Source organism: Dendrobates tinctorius, unplaced genomic scaffold, assembly GCF_039654945.1.
Source record: "Dendrobates tinctorius isolate UK_male_01 unplaced genomic scaffold, ASM3965494v1 ptg000004l, whole genome shotgun sequence".
Taxonomy (NCBI): domain Eukaryota; kingdom Metazoa; phylum Chordata; class Amphibia; order Anura; family Dendrobatidae; genus Dendrobates; species Dendrobates tinctorius.
Window position 1 is genome coordinate 23,040,115 of NW_027361672.1, and position 16,246 is coordinate 23,056,360.

At 43.8% G+C, this 16,246-nt stretch overlaps 1 protein-coding gene across 3 annotated transcripts in view; it reads right to left on the bottom strand.

Moving 5' to 3' along the window:
• The window catches only part of ZNF236 (zinc finger protein 236), a 235,408-nt gene that overhangs the window by 209,380 nt on the left and 9,782 nt on the right, over nucleotides 1-16,246 (bottom strand). For all 3 annotated transcript variants that reach the window (XM_073566497.1, XM_073566490.1, XM_073566480.1), the window contains exons 2-4: nucleotides 5,261-5,400; nucleotides 2,233-2,397; nucleotides 1,331-1,509 (exon numbers count right to left, since the gene is read on the bottom strand). In XM_073566497.1, coding sequence (XP_073422598.1) covers nucleotides 1,331-1,509; nucleotides 2,233-2,397; nucleotides 5,261-5,400 — 484 coding nt within the window. The remainder of the gene's footprint in view (nucleotides 1-1,330; nucleotides 1,510-2,232; nucleotides 2,398-5,260; nucleotides 5,401-16,246) is intronic.

Here is a 16,246-nt window from a genome sequence, read left to right on the forward strand (position 1 = left end):
ACGGCTGCACCCAGTAATCTAAGTGATACATTGTTGGATTCTGGGTCTCCTTGCCTACATTATGCTGCTCTCAGATGAAGTAGCAAAAACCTGCTGACAGATTCCCTTTAACTCCATGTGGTTCTTACTTCTATTTTGTAATGTTCTTGTGATGGCTTTCCACTTTGATCAACTCCACCAACACGATGTTTACCTGTTCATATTCACCATGGGACCTTTGGCTAGTACACAGATTTCCCAGCCTAGACGTTTGTGTTTACCCCTTATTTGAAGAGAAGTACATTAAAGTGGTCCCTCTCCCGTTACCAATCTTTCTTGATACCAAAGTGTAGAAAAGCCAGGAATTTGATACTCAAACTCTCCAGCATTTCTGATAAAACAGTTTGAAGAGCTGGCCAGAGACCATAGGAAGAAATGTGATTAATCCAATGCAGTCTCTTACCAGATTCTCCTTGACCCAAATGTACATAGCCATAAACCTGTCAATGACCAGGACAGGGGCAGGGAGGATGTCTCTGGGGATGACATCAGACTTAGGCTGGTTTCATATTAGCGTTTGGAAGAGCAGCGGATGCTCGCCGTGAAGCTCCGCCCCCTGCCACACCTCCTCCGGTCAGCTCCGCCTATGGGCGCATGCTGCTGCATGCGGCCTGCGTACCCAATCTTTAGCATTGGGTACGCAGGCCATGTGCAGGTATGATTTTGCCGCTGCATGCGTCCTTTTGACGGTGCGGCGACCTGCACCAAACGCAACGTGTTGCATTTTGGTGCGATCACCGCTCCGTCAAAAGGACACATGCGGCGGCAAAAGCAGACCTGCACACGGCCTGCGTACCCATTTCTAAAGATAGGGTACGCAGGCCACATGCAGCGTCTTGCGCCCATAGACGGAGCTGACCGGAGGAGGCGCGGCAGGGGGCGGAGCTTCACGGCAAGCGTCCGCTGCGCCTCCAAACGCTAATGTGGAACTAACCTAATCACTTCTTTACCTATGGTCCCATATCTTCACAATGTTTTCTCTGAAACACTAGAGAGTACAGCCAGGTTCTGATTCATGCTACCTGTGGTTTAGGCAGCATGACCTGGGTGACAGGTTCCCTTTAATACCGTATAATCAATACAGTGATCACTGTTTGCATGATGTCTCATATTCCAGGTGCCTTTTGAAAATAATTTAGTCTGGCCCAATGATCCCAATAGCATGGGGCTTGGTTAATCTAGCTTGTTTTCCATTTTTACACATAGAGCTGGCATTATGTCATCATTAATTGCCTACAATCACATGTTACATACCAAGACAGCACACAAACTAAAAAAAAGTAATGTATACCTTATTTTAAAATGTGTTTTCAAGTGATCTTTAAGCTGTGGAGTAGAGTCAAAGGTCTTCTTGCATGACTTACAGCTGTAGGTCTTGCTACCTGTCAGCTCTTGCCGGTGTTCCTCCATATGCAGCGACAGATGAGTTTGTAGTGAGAACTCATCGCCGCATTCAGAACAGATGAGGATCTATGGAGATAAAAAAAAAAAATATATTAGTGATGAGTGAACGTCCTCGGATAAGGCGTTATCTGAGCATGCTCGTGTGCTAACTGAGTGTCTTCGGCGTGCTCGAATAATATGCTTGGGTCCCACGCGCCTGTATATCTCGCAGCTGCTCGATAGCTGCAACACATGCAAGGGTTGTCTAACATACAGGCAATCCCTGCATGTGTTGCGGTTGTCAAACAGCCACGAGACATGCAGCCGCGGGGACTAGAACATAGTATTAGAGCACTCCGAATACACTCTGCTAGCACCCGAGCATGCTCAGACAACACCTTATCCGAGCACGTTCACTCATCTCTAAAAATTAAGAGTTTTACTGATTTTGGAGGAAGACAGAAAACCCATTTAAGAAGTAGCATGGATTGGTAAAGTCAGCAATGAGACTAGAATACAGGCATAATGCCTATCATCTCTTATTACCCATCTATGCCATGCCAAGGCCACTTTATCATTAGTCTGTGCATACACATTTCTATCAGTAGGGTTCGTGTGCTAAGAAAGAATAATGACTGTAGGAGTGTGTACAGTTATCACAATCAATATGGCTGCCAATATGCCGCTTCCATACTTTTGGAGAGAGAGAGCACTCATTCTGGACAAATGTTTGCATGAAATGACAAATAATTCTCATAAACATAATACATTACGTTAATAAAACAGTATAAAAATAAAGTGTGCAATCACCTCTTCTTTCTCATGGAGCATAATGTGAGCTTTGAGGCTGGCCACACGGGAGAACTTCTTGTCGCATGCTGGACACACGGGGTCATGCACATTATGTGTGGCCTTATGAAGTGTTAGGTTAAACTCAATATTAAAAGACAACGGGCACTGATCACACCGATGAGGCTGTAGAAAAAAATAAAAATTAAAAAAAAGACTCATGTGGCTAAGTAGTCATTTTCGTTTCAACAAGATCTGCATCCATCAATAGTGCAAGAAACAAGGCAATATATCTTACTCTACTCATCAGACACCCTTTGTCTCCTCCCTCCATCTTCTAAACTCATCATTCACTCTCAGTCTGGATCAAAATAAGACACTACCGGGTCACTGAGGTGTCAGATTACAGCTGCCTATCAAAGTCTATGGAGAGGGATGGTGGAGAAAGAAGCAAAGAGAGGCACAGACCTGTGCTGCTTTCTAGTAATCGGGTTACCTCCCACAGACGCAGAATCACAGCTACACTGCTGCATGAGGTTTTCCATGTTGATTCTGCATATGGGACAGTATAAATCTCTCTAAGATCTGTGCTTCATGTATGGGAGGCATCGTTTCCACCCATTAGATGAGAGATCATTGAAAATGTGAAAAAGGGCAAACTGGTGAAAATGCAGATTAGAAGTCATATAATGGCCAGAATTAGTGTTGTTCCTCATGCACACACAGCATTCTGAAAAAATTCCTGAAATGACAAACATCCCTTAATGGCAACCATGTATTATCACTGTATGGAGCAGACTCAGGAGCTGAGCCTGCTCCCTGCAGCACAAGTGCCAGTTGTGTAATAGAGCTGGGACCTGACAGTACCTGATGCAAAAAGAGCTAGCTCCAGTTGCATCAGTTTAGCCTCAACTCTCGCTGTCAAGAAAGACAGGGGCAGCAAGCTTCAAGATGGCAAACACTTCTGACAGTCATCAACACCCCGATTAACACGGTTGTAGAATGCAGATTGGTTGCCATGGCAGCTGGGTACCTCCTCAAAGTCCTATGTCTGGCATTGAGATCTCCTACAGAGCCCAGCCTGTAACTGTGCATCATAGGAGATGGTCAGTTTCACAATACAGTGCAATACTAAATTATTGTAGTGTGCTGCATAGGAAATCAAGTGATTACTGGTTCAAGTACCCTATGAGGACTATTAAAAACTGACATTAAAAAGTGTTTTTTTTTAATGGACATAGCAAAATGTAAAGAATAAAAAAGTAACATTTTATATTTCTATGCACATCATTGCCAGAACTAATAAAATATTTCTCATATGTTGTATGCCGTAGACTAAAAGAAAAAAGAAATGGTTAGAATTGTAATTTTCACAAAAATAGCAAAAAAAACACAAAAAAAAGATCAAAATGTCATATGTAAACCAAACTAGTACCAATAAAACAACAGTGTGATATGCAAAAGATAAGCCCTTACACAAGTTCATCGACAGAAGAATAAAAAAGTTGAAGTTGTCCACTACTTGGATAACCCCTTCTCATACCCATCGCTTAGCCCCAATTAAATGAAAAAGTTTATACTCCCCACCTGCGTCAGCGCCATTCCAGTGGTGTCAGCACTCGATCTCTCCGGGCTCTGGTGTGGTTGTTGTGACATGTGAGCCCAGCGCCCAATCAGCGCTGGCGTCACTGTCCCCGCCTTCATACGGTTAAGTAATTAACAGGAAATGAGGGCTGTGGTTGATCTCTTACCTTCTGTTAAATAATTAACAGTATGAAGGCAGGGACAGTGACGCCAGCGCTGATTGGGTTCTGGGCTCACATGTCACAACAACCGCTGGAACGGTGCCGTCACAGGAGGGGAGTATAAACTTTTTTATCTCATCGGGGCCAAACATTTAGATCAAGAAGTGCTTGTCCTATTGGTGGACAATTCCTTTAACCCCTCCCTTCCCCAACACATGAAATAGCCATTTGCCGATTGACTGTCAGTCATCTATGCAAACTACCCCATACACAAGAACACTTAGCTCGGCTGAGTGCTCCTGTGTTCTCAGACTCCTCTGACAGGAGCTTATTTCTTGGAGAGAAAAAAAGGATAGTCCATCAGAAATCCAATGTGCCGGACCTCTCTCTCCCCCAACATCATCTAATGGGGAAGATTCAGGAGACCACCATACACATTAGACCGTCAGTCAATCCCACCACACAGCCAACTTTAGTCTAATGTGTATGGTGGCCTTTGTTCGTGTTAAAAAAGTGACACAAAACCTCATTTTTTTTATTTTTACAAAGTTCTGATTTTTTTTTTAACCACTAGACTATAAAAAAAAGTCTTATAAGTTTAGTATTGTACTCACCTGAAGTTAGGCTGCCAGTTTTTTTTCCTAATCACAAAATGAAACTCAAAGACATAGCACTATCAAATGTTGAAATTTGTTTTTTCACCAAGTCACCCCACTTGGAATTTTTTTGCCAATGTTTCAGTACATTATATGGAAAATTAATGGTGTCATTGAAAACTAGAACTCACTCCCACAAAAGGCAAGCATCCATACAGCTATGTCAATAGAAAAGTAGAAAAAAGGTTTTGGCAAAGGAGAGGAAAACACAAAAGCATTTAAGAAAAAAAAAAAAAAAAAAAAGAAAAAATTGCCTCTTCTCTAATGGGTTAAATACCACTAAAATATATAGTCTCAAACAATACAGCATCATTGTACTAAAGGGGTTGTCTGGGCCAAAATCAAAGTTTCACAGGGGATGGATCCAACAAAGCTCACTCCGATACCATTCAATCAGCTGCCAGACCACTTCGGCCTGTGATTGGCTGCAGGGGTCAGGTGATTTGAGTAGCGGGTCATCACATGTCACTTGACCGTTACAGCGTGTGGATTCTCTAGAGCGCAAGTGTCAGGGTAAATGAAGGGTATAATCTCAGAGTACTGCGAGAATCAGGTATGGCAACATTTTATTAGGGGTTTGCCATTAGCTATTTCAGCAATGTGTCATCAAGTGGTTTTCAATAGCCTTACTGGTAATGGCCTCCTTACCTTATCATTCCGCTCATGATCTCGCATGTGTTTCTGATATTGGGTTTCCTTATTGAAAGTCAGCATGCAGATATCACACTTATGGGCTGAGCCATGGTACGGGTAGGTGGGATTCTCTGCGTTCGCTGGCGAAACCCCGTCTGTAGTTTGTACAGAAAGTGTAGAAGAAAAGAGAAGGTCAGATTATTCTAATGTATCATAGGTCACATTATTGTGCACTGACATGGAAATAGCAATTACTTCCAATAAAAAACTATACAACAGGAATCAGAGACTTTAGACCAATGTACGGTAGATTTTCTGCAATTACTGTTGGCTCTAGTGCTCAGCCCTTCACAGAATGTATTTAAAGGGGTTTTCCACTTTTTGAAAAGTTGCCCAGCATCTCAAATAAGAAATCTGATAATGCTCACCCTAACTGAGTCCAGCAAAGATTCTCCGCAGCTGCTAAGGTCTGTGTTTGGCTGCAGCGACAGCATCACGTCAATAGCTTACATTACAGCTGCAGCCAATCACTGAGGAAGCGACTCGATCGCGGTAGCAGCCAGGGCTGTGGAGTCGGTACGCCAAACCTGCTACTTCGACTCCTCAATTCCCCTTACACAGACTCCAACTCCGGACTCCACGACTCCGACTCCCACACATATTGCTTATATTTAAGTGAAAAATTTATTGTAGTACAATGTGAACATCAGACATTTAATCATTTTTATGATCCAATAATCAAGATATTTAGATAGAACAGAATATATATTTATTGGAATACAACTTTAGAACACAAAAAACTGTAATAAATTGTAAATATGTAATACACTATGTAATATCGATTACATATATACAGTACAGACCAAAAGTTTGGACACACCTTCTCATTAAAAGAGTTTTCTTTTATTTCATGACTATGAAAATTGTGGATTCATTCTGAAGGCATCAAAACTATGAATTAGCACATGTGGAATTATATAATTAACAAAAAGTGTGAAACAACTGAAAATATGTCTTATATTCTAGGTTCTTCAAAGAAGCCACCTTTTGCTTTGGTTACTGCTTTGCACACTCTTGGCATTCTCTTGATGAGCTTCAAGAGGTAATCACCGGAAATGGTCTTCCAACAGTCTTGAAGGAGTTCCCAGAGATGCTTAGCACTTGTTGGCCCTTTTGCCATCACTCTGCGGTCCAGCTCACCCCAAACCATCTCCATAGGGTTCAGGTCTGGTGACTGTGGAGGCCAGGTCATCTGGTGTAGCACCCCATCACTCTCCTTCTTGGTCAAATAGCCCTTACACAGCCTGGAGGTGTGTTTGGGGTCATTGTTCTGTTGAAAAATAAATGATGGTCCAACTAAACGCAAACCAGATGGAATAGCATGCCGCTGCAACATGCTGTGGTAGCCATGCTGGTTCAGTATGCCTTCAATTTTGAATAAATCCCCAACAGTGTCACCAGCAAAGCACCCCCACACCATCACACCTCCTCCCTCATGCTTCACGGTGGGAACCAGGCATGTAGAGTCCATTCGTTCACCTTTTATGCGTCGCACAAAGACACGGTGGTTGGAAACAAAGATCTCAAATTTGGACTCATCAGACCAAAGCACAGATTTCTACTGGTCTAATGTCCATTCCTTGTGTTCTTTAACCCAAACAAGTCTCTTCTGCTTGTTGCCTGTCCTTAGCAGTGGTTTCCTAGCAGCTATTACACCATGAAGGCCTGCTGCACAAAGTCTCCTCTTAACAGTTGTTGTAGAGATGTGTCTGCTGCTAGAACTCTGTGCATTGACCTGGTCTCTAATCTGAGCTGTTAACCTGCGATTTCTGAGGCTGGTGACTCGGATGAACTTATCCTCCGCAGCAGAGGTGACTCTTGGTACAAATTCTAACAGTCTATTCAGTAGGACTATCAGCTGTGCATCCACCAGACTTCTGCACAACACAACTGATGGTCCCAACCCCAATTATAAGGCAAGAAATCCCACTTATTGAACCTGACAGGGCACACCTGTGCAGTGAAAACCATTTCCGGTGACTACCTCTTGAAGCTCATCAAGAGAATGCCAAGAGTGTGCAAAGCAGTAATCAAGCAAAAGGTGGCTACTTTGAAGAACTTAGAATAAGACATACAGTATTTTCAGTTGTTTCACACTTTTTTGCTAATTATATAATTCCACATGTGTTAATTCATAGTTTTGATGACTTCAGAGTGAATCTACAATTTTCATAGTAATGAAAATAAAGAAAACTCTTTGAATGAGGTGTGTCCAAACTTTTGGTCTGTACTGTGTATATATATATATATATATATATCTCAGCTTAGACAAAACCTAGATCCTCAGGCTACATTCACACCATGGGCGTAGCCAGGATCAAACCTGGGGGGGGGCAGAACCTCATACTGCACACCTCAGCTGCTGCAGAACCTCATGCTGCACACCCCTACACTTGAAAATAAAGCCTGCACCTTAAGAAGGATGTGGTGGAGATGAATGCAGTCTATTTATTCCAACTATCAATTGATGTTGATGTGTTACTGAAGACGAGCAATACCTGTCCTGGGCGTCCTTTTGGGCAGCTATGAGGTGTACCTGACTGGTGATAAAAAAAAGGAGTGTTAGTCTGTGTACTACCCGGTTTTCATTCTTTTTGGTACAGATACGATATGGACAGACAGATATGGATAAATGGATAGATAGAGCAGATTTCTAATCTACTTTTGCTATTGAAAACATTAGCTATGAGCTCAAAAACCTTTCAGGTGACGCAGTTTTTTAAAAAGCTGATAGGCTTTTGCAGCTGAAAAACGTATCCTCAAAAAACACAGGAAAAACGCTGTGTGTGAATGTAGCCTTAGATCAGGAATATAGCAGCCATTTATAGGACATTTCATAACTTTCCCAAATTCCTATGAAAAAATATTCAGCACATCCTGCATTGATTTACTGTACCCAATTTATTATATATTTTAGGAGTCGGAGTCGGTCCATTTTATACCGACTCCAACTCTGACTCCACCAAAATGAGCACCGACTCCGACTCCACAGCCCTGGTAGCAGTGGCAGAACGCTGATGCTGAACCTGGAGAATGTGAGTACTAGCTGATTGTATTTTACGTAGGCAACATTTGGGTTTCAATTTCTAAAAGTGGAAAACTCCTTTAAGACATAGTCCCTCATCTAATTCCTTCTGATGTTTGGGAAATTGTCATATTTAAATGCTTTAGATCAGATCGCGGCATCCTATAGTCCATAGACCACATCTGGCCCTTTGGCTGATTCTGTCCAGTCATGAAAGTTAGTAAAACTCGTGTACTGCACTACATGGCCGCCCCTCTGCCCAGCTTCTTCACTTCAATGATATACAGATGAATACAATAGTAAAACAGGAGGGAGTTGGCTCTTTATCCCACCATTCAGCCTGTGCACCTGAGTCTCAGTGTAATGATGTTACTAGATCGAAACTGCTGCGCAAACCTCTGTCTACAAGCTGCAAAGAGCAGAGGAACACGTCAGAGAACAAGGCTAGGCGAGTAGCTTTTATTTTTTTTGTCAGCGAGTACTTGTGGAGGGAAGCTGTGGAGCGTCGCACTGCGGGTGGCGTGTTGCATTGCGTGTGGAGGGCCGTACCGCCTGAGGATGTCACGAGTGAGTCAGATGCAACAGACTGTCGCTCTGCATCTGGCTGCAGAAGGTCTCTGCGTTTGGCATTGCAGACACCTTCTTTTAATCCTTCTGACTCTTGGACCCAGTGGCAACCTCCCTCCGGCTCTAGTTGACACACCTTGACATGGGGGTTTATATATCCCCAGTCTACTGCAGAGAGTCGCCGGTGGTATTCACATTTTTCCCTTGCAAACGCTTGGAGCTATAGCAGTTGGCTAACTTCCTCTCTGGAGCTGTATGAGGATGCTTGGTGTTACCTCTCTGAGTCTGCTCAAGCTAAGTTCATTCCCCTTGTCTGTCTACTTTTTTGTCTTTAGTTTACAGTGGAGACTGACCCGTGCTCATTACACTCTCTCTCTATCCAGGGTTTAGCTCTAGGGAGATACAGAGCTTAGGTTTCCTGCTTGGCAATTGGTGAGGAACCAATTTAGGGACGGTAGGAGAAGTAGGGTGTTATTAGATATGCCTAAGGGTCTCCACTCACCCTTTCCCTAGTGACTGGGCTTCCTTCCCCTCATCCCTTTGTGCTGCACTTAGTCTTTCCCACGCTGTGCATGACAGTGGTGCACCGTACTGCGCGAAGAGCATCATAATATCTGGAGGATAGGGACTGTGGATCAAGGTAGATCTATACTTATTGAATATACTTGAAGGCAATCTGTTTTCAGAGAGAGAGAGAAAATCTTCCGGGTAGTTTAAAATAGCGGTCCGCCGCTGGAAAAAAAGTTACATTGTCCGTCTACTCCAGCCGGCGGACGCTAAAATTCAAACGGATCCTTCATAAAAATGGATGCAACGGACGACCATCAGTCAAAATACGCCGCTAATGCAAGTCTATGGGGATAAAACGGATCCGCCAAAAAATGGCGGATCCGTTTTTTTTATAAAAACGGCGGATTTTGATGTCAAATAACTGAAGTGTGAAACAGGCCTAAGGCTGCACAGGTTACCCCAATGATATGTCTGTTCCTGATCCTGAAAGCAGCATAATACAGGAGCATAAAGCTTGATGTAAGTGGTGCGTCACTTATACTGTGTGTTGTAGCTTCAATATAATGAGTGTTTTATTTTATCAGCAGATCATTATTAGAGGACTACATCTAGCAGGTCAGGCTAATCAGTGTAACCCCGCCCACATCACTGATTAGCAGCTCACTTACAATGTACAGTGTACAAAGGAAGCTGCCAATCATGGGTGAGGTTGTGGTTATACACAGAGCAGAAAGGCTTAGCCCTGCTACATCTACATAAGGAAAAAGAGGAACTTTATCAAAACTGCACCAAGCAGTCTAGTAAGTGATATAATTGGAATCAGGCTCTCTGTCTCTACATGATGCTGCTAAGATTCCATAGCAAAAATTTGTAGACAGAGTCTATCTAGAGGGGTTGTCCACCATTAGTGTCACAGGTTTGCGTGACAGAGAGTATCCAGAAGACCATAGCATCTGATTTCTCCTACTCCTGCATTGATTAAACAGCACTTCACCTTTATATTAAAATTCTTATAGCAGTGCAGCGGTTAATCTGCTCAGTTGAGAGCTCCTGTAAGCTTTCCTGTGTTAAGGTTCTCAGCTGTGCACTGTTAGCTACTCCCATCCCCTATATACACTGTGTTCCAAATTATTATGCAAATTATATTTTTCTATGATTTTCCTAAATAGTCGGTACAAATGACAGTCAGTCTAATTAAAGTCATCACCCGTTAGAGTCTGCATCAAATTTTAGTGAAGAAACCTCCCAATGATAACAGTGTAATCTCTAAAATGAATAAAAACTCAAATTGCACTGTTCCAAATTATTAGGCACAGTAGAATTTCTAAACATATGGTTTGTTTTAAAGAACTGAAAATGCTCATTTGTGGAATTTGCAGCATTAGGAGGTCAGATTCACTGAACAAAAAAGCTATTTAACTCCAAAACATCCTAACAGGCCCAGTTACATGTTAACATAGGAACCCCTCTTTGATATCACCTTCACAATTCTTGCATCCATTGAAATTGTGAGTTTTTGGAGAGTTTCTGCTTGTATTTCTTTGCATGAAGTCGGAATAGCCTCCCAGAGCTGCTGTTTTGATGTGAACTGCCTCCCACCCTCATAGATCTTTTGCTTGATGATACTCCAAAGGTTCTCTATAGGGTTGAGGTCAGGGGAAGATGGTGGCCACACTATGAGTTTATCTCCTTTTATGCCCATAGCAGTCAATGACTCAGAGGTATTCTTTGCAGCATGACATGGTGCATTGTCATGCATGAAGAGGATTTTGCTCCTGAAGGCACGTTTCTGCTTTCTATACCATGGAAGATAGCTGTCAGTCAGAAACTCTATATACTTTGCAGAGGTCATTTTCACACCTTCAGGAACCTTAAAGAGCCCTACCAGCTGTTTTCCCATGATTCTGGCCCAAAACATGACTCCTCCACCTCCTTGCAGACGTCGAAGCCTTGTTAGGACATGGTGGCCATCCACCAACCATCCACTACTCCATCCATCTGGACCATCCAGGGTTGCTCGACACTCATCAGTAAACAAGACTGTTTGAAAATTAGTCTTCATGTATGTCTGGGGCCACTGCAACCATTTCTGCTTGTGAACACTGTTTAGGGGTGGCTGAATAGTAGGTTTATGCACCATAGCAAGCCTTTGAAGGATCCTACACCTTGAGGTTCGAGGGACTCCAGAGGCACCAGCAGCTTTAAATATCTGTTTGCTGGTTTGTAATGGCTTTTTAGCAGCCGTTCTCTTAATCCGATGAACTTGCCTGGCAGAAACCTTTCTCATTCTGCCTTTATCAGCACAAACATGTCTGTGTTCAGAATCAGCCACAAATCTCTTAACAGTACGATGATCACATTTCAGTTTTGGGGAAATGTCTAATGTTTTCATGTCTTGACCAAGGCATTGCACTATTTGATGCTTTTCAGCAGCAGAGAGATCCTTTTTCTTTCCTAAATTCCTTGAAACCTGTGCCCTGCTTAATAATGTGGAACATCATTCTTAAGTAGTTTTCCTTTAATTGGGCTCACCTGGTAAACTAATTATCACAGGCGTTTGAGATTGAGTTCAGTGATCCAAAGAGCCCTGATACACAATACCATCTATGAGTTTATTTGAAAAACAAAAAATTACATCTTTATGACACTTAAATCCAATTTGCATAATAATTTGGAACGCAGTGTAATCTGGGTTCTGGTTAGCAATCAATGTCAGAGCAAGCTTATGCTGCATGGCTGGAGGTTGTTGTTGGTTATTGGAGAAGGCTTTTGTTGGATTAATCTGTGACTGTTGCTAGGTTTTGAGTGTGTGATAATTCCCTTTCTTCTCCTACTTTGGTTTAACTCCATCCTCCACTCCCCAGTGTTTACCTCTGTTGTTTGTGTGTATATTTGTATGAGTGGTATTTTCCTTTGTCCTTTTTTCGTATTACCTTGTAAGTCTGGTTGGTTTATTATAGTACACTTCTACTTCCCTCTTCCCTGAGTGGGGGAAGGGTACAGACTGAGGAGGGATTCAGGAGCTAAGGCAAGGTACGTGGCCCCGGCATCTTCACCATCAAACAGAGCAAGCTAAGGCACCCCTAGAGTTAGGGAAAGGGAAGGAGCCCCTGGTTGATGGACACAAAGACAACAGAGTTGTGACATTAGATCTGACCGAAACCGTTTTTTGATCCATTATGGATCCTATCACTGCTCTGACAGGGCAACTCCAGCAGCTCAGCCTTGAGGTGGCAGATCAACACACTGTCGTTTTACAGCACCGTAAAACATCAGGTTTAGGGACCGTGACTCCCAGGCAACCCTTAGTGGAGCCCAAAATTACTTTGTCTGACAGGTTCTCTGGGGAGAGTGACAAGCTTCTTGTTTTCAGGGAGGCCTGCAAACTATACTATAGGCTACCTTCCTTGTTCCTCAGGTATGGAGGAGCAACAGGTAGGAATAATAATCTCTCTCCTTCAAGCATGGGCATTCGCTCTCCCGACGGTGGAGGAATATTTTCTGGCACTGGGTCATATATAAGATGACCCCAACTGCATCTCCGTGGCTGAGTCCACACTATGTCAGCTTCAGTAGAGAGACTGGACGACGGAGGACTATTGCTGAGTTTCAGAGGTGGTCCACTGACACTAAGGGCTACGACCCCGCACTCTGTACCCAGTTCTATGAAAGGCTATTAGCAAGGGTGAAGGATGCCTTAGCCCTATATGAGACTCCAGGATCCCTTGAGGTGGCCTCATCTCTGGCTATCTGGGTGGATCGCTGTCTTCGCCAGATACATAAAGAGACACCCCAATGTGCAGGAGGTTCGTGACAATTAGGCTACAAATCTGCGGTCACTATGTGGCTGCAAATATATGCAAAACACAAGCCGCGGAGACACCATCACATGTTTCTCAACGCAAGCAATGACTAGCCAGGTCTTTCCCCAGGAGGGAACAACCACGGGAAGGGCAGTCTCCAATGAAGGAAACCACCTATGCCAAAACATGGTATCCATCCACAGACAGCTGTTTCGGGGTATTGCCCCTCATCAGTGTGGAGTAGGAAACTGGCCAGTAGGAGCAATGCCTAGTAGAAGACTGTGAAAAATGAGGATGAATGAACTCATGGAGATCAACATCCAACACTGCGGAGACACCATCGCATGTTTCTCAACGCAGTGATTCTAGGGCAATGCCCCCACCCTTATGGGAAATATGTAAATATATGCAAAACACCAGCAGCGGAGACACCATCACATGTTTCTCAACGCAAGCAATGACTAGCCAGGTCTTTCCCCGGGAGGGAACAACCACTGCGTTGAGAAACATGTGATGGTGTCTCCGCGGCTTGTGTTTTGCACAGTCTTCTACTAGGCATTGCTCCTACTGGCCAGTTTCCTACTCCACACTGATGAGGGGCAATAGCCCGAAACAGCTGTCTGTGGATGGATACCATGTTTTGGCATAGGTGGTTTCCTTCATTGGAGACTGCCATTCCCGTGGTTGTTCCCTCCCGGGGAAAGACCTGGCTAGTCATTGCTTGCGTTGAGAAACATGTGATGGTGTCTCCGCGGCTTGTGTTTTGCATATATTTATATATTTCCCATAAGGGATGGGGGCATTGCCCTAGAATCATTACGTTGAGAAACATGTGATGGTGTCTCCGCAGTGTTGGATGTTGATCTCCATGAGTTCATTCATCCTCATTTTTCACTATGTGGCTGCAGACTTGTGAATCCTTACACTGCACACACCGTGAAGTGTAAAGATTCTCTGGTGCCAGGCACGAGACCATAAGTATTTGAGTTATATACATGTGATCAGGTGCTGACTAGACATTAAAAAGTCGCAAAATTTAGGAACAACTCAAAGTGCCTAAAGTTTGCGACCTTGGGCCATTTTCTCCAGCTCCGCCTAAATGGGAGGTGCTAGCGAGGAACAGCATGACGACCTCAGAGCATCAAATTCATTACGAGGCACACACAGAGAGCATGCCACTCATCGGGCGCTCCTGACTTATGAAGAGGCGTTGTTCTGTCTCCGACACGAATAATGGCTCTTAACTGTTTATTTCCATTACATAAATTCAGTTATAATGCTCAGTTTGCCATACAGTTTAATGTTTAGTGTTCCCTTAGCTCCATCTAGTGGCCAAAAGATATAACTGCAGTGTTATTATGTACCTTAGTTTCATTTTCATTCTTGAATTCCCTCCAATTCCCAATGCACCCCCCTGGGTAAGTTGCAAGGTATCATGGTCTAAGACTGCCCCCTTTCTCTGCCCAGTCTGCCATTTCTGCCAAGCCTGCTTCATGTGGACATCTCATTTCTCCACCTCCCCTTGTGTCAGCATCGTCGGTACGTAATCACCCTCTTTCATCTAATTCTGTCCTAGATCACCCTCCTTAGTCAGCTCCCCTGTTAGCTGTTAGGGGAGGTAGTCTATATGTATATATGTATTTTTATGTATCCATACTGATTCATTGCATTCCATGACTTATTTGTAGTTTCACCGTACATCTATATACCATCGCGTTCAATAAACACAGATTCAATCTACAGTCTTCTTATTGGACCCCCGGTATAGCGGTTTAGCTACCCGTATAAGCTATATGAACCCCGTGCATTTAGCTGAGGACGGAATAGTGAAATGATGGCTCTCCAGCAAGTGGGAATACAGAGAGAACAACCTTCCATCCTGCAGAGGCCAGTTACACAGCGCAATCCAGGGAAAAGACACCCTTCATCCAGCTTGCAGAAACTAGTGATGCTGCAGAAATTCATCTAGGGAGATTCAAGTCACCGGCTACACAGAGACTAATACAGCTACAGCAATCTCTGCACAGCCAAGCGTTTCTCCCAAGACACCATGTCCCACAAATCACACAGGACAAAATCTGCTACATCCGTCTTCTCAAAAACTGTATCCATCAGCAGCGCGGTCGCTATTGCCCGCGCAAATGCGGAAGCCGCCAAAATGCGCGCAAGCTTTGTCTCAGAAGAGATGGAACTTAAATTAGTGAAAGCACGCCTAGAAGACCAAGAGAGAAGGTCACGCTAAGAGAGAGATGAGCAAGAGAGAAAGATGCAGTTAGAGAAGGCATGAGTGGATGCCGCCTTAGAGAGCCTAGCTGCAAAAAAGGAAGCGGCTGCAGCACTGGCAGAGGCAGAAGCACTGGAAGCCGCACACAACCCAGAGCTGCATAGTCGCAGCAGTGCATCAAGTCTGAAGTTGCAGCTGCAAGATTTGCCACAACGCACATCTCAATATGTTAATGAACTTCCTGATCCAAACTATAACCAAGATCACGACACATCCAGTGAAACGAGTGAGAGTCATCATGAGGCTCAGCTCCAGGAAAATGTGAAGCAAAGCATCTCTCCTGTCTTCCTTGCCCCTCACCAAGTAACCAACGTGAATCACCTTGCGGACACACCGCATGTCAGACCGAAGCAAGATGACACCGGCTGGCGCCACCCTGAGGATACTAACAGGTATGAACGCACCTCACATCACTATCAGGGTGACCCATCACCAGTATACTTTGCTGACAACCGGTTCACATCAGAACTTGCTAGGATCTAGTTGCCAATGGACTCATGAAACTCCACGCTCAAGGTTACAGAGCTTGGAAAGCTTCCTTCCAAAATGTTACCAGAGACTTGGGGTTAAAAAACAAGGAAGGGACAGACCTTTTAGTCAAATACCTGGGAGAAGAGTCAGTCAAACACGCAGTGAGGATCAGAGACATTAATATAAACCACCCTCAAATAGGCTTTAAAGAGATCTGGAAGAGGCTAGATGAGTGTTACGGCTCTGCAGAGGTAATTGAGAGAGCCTTGTTCAAAAGAATC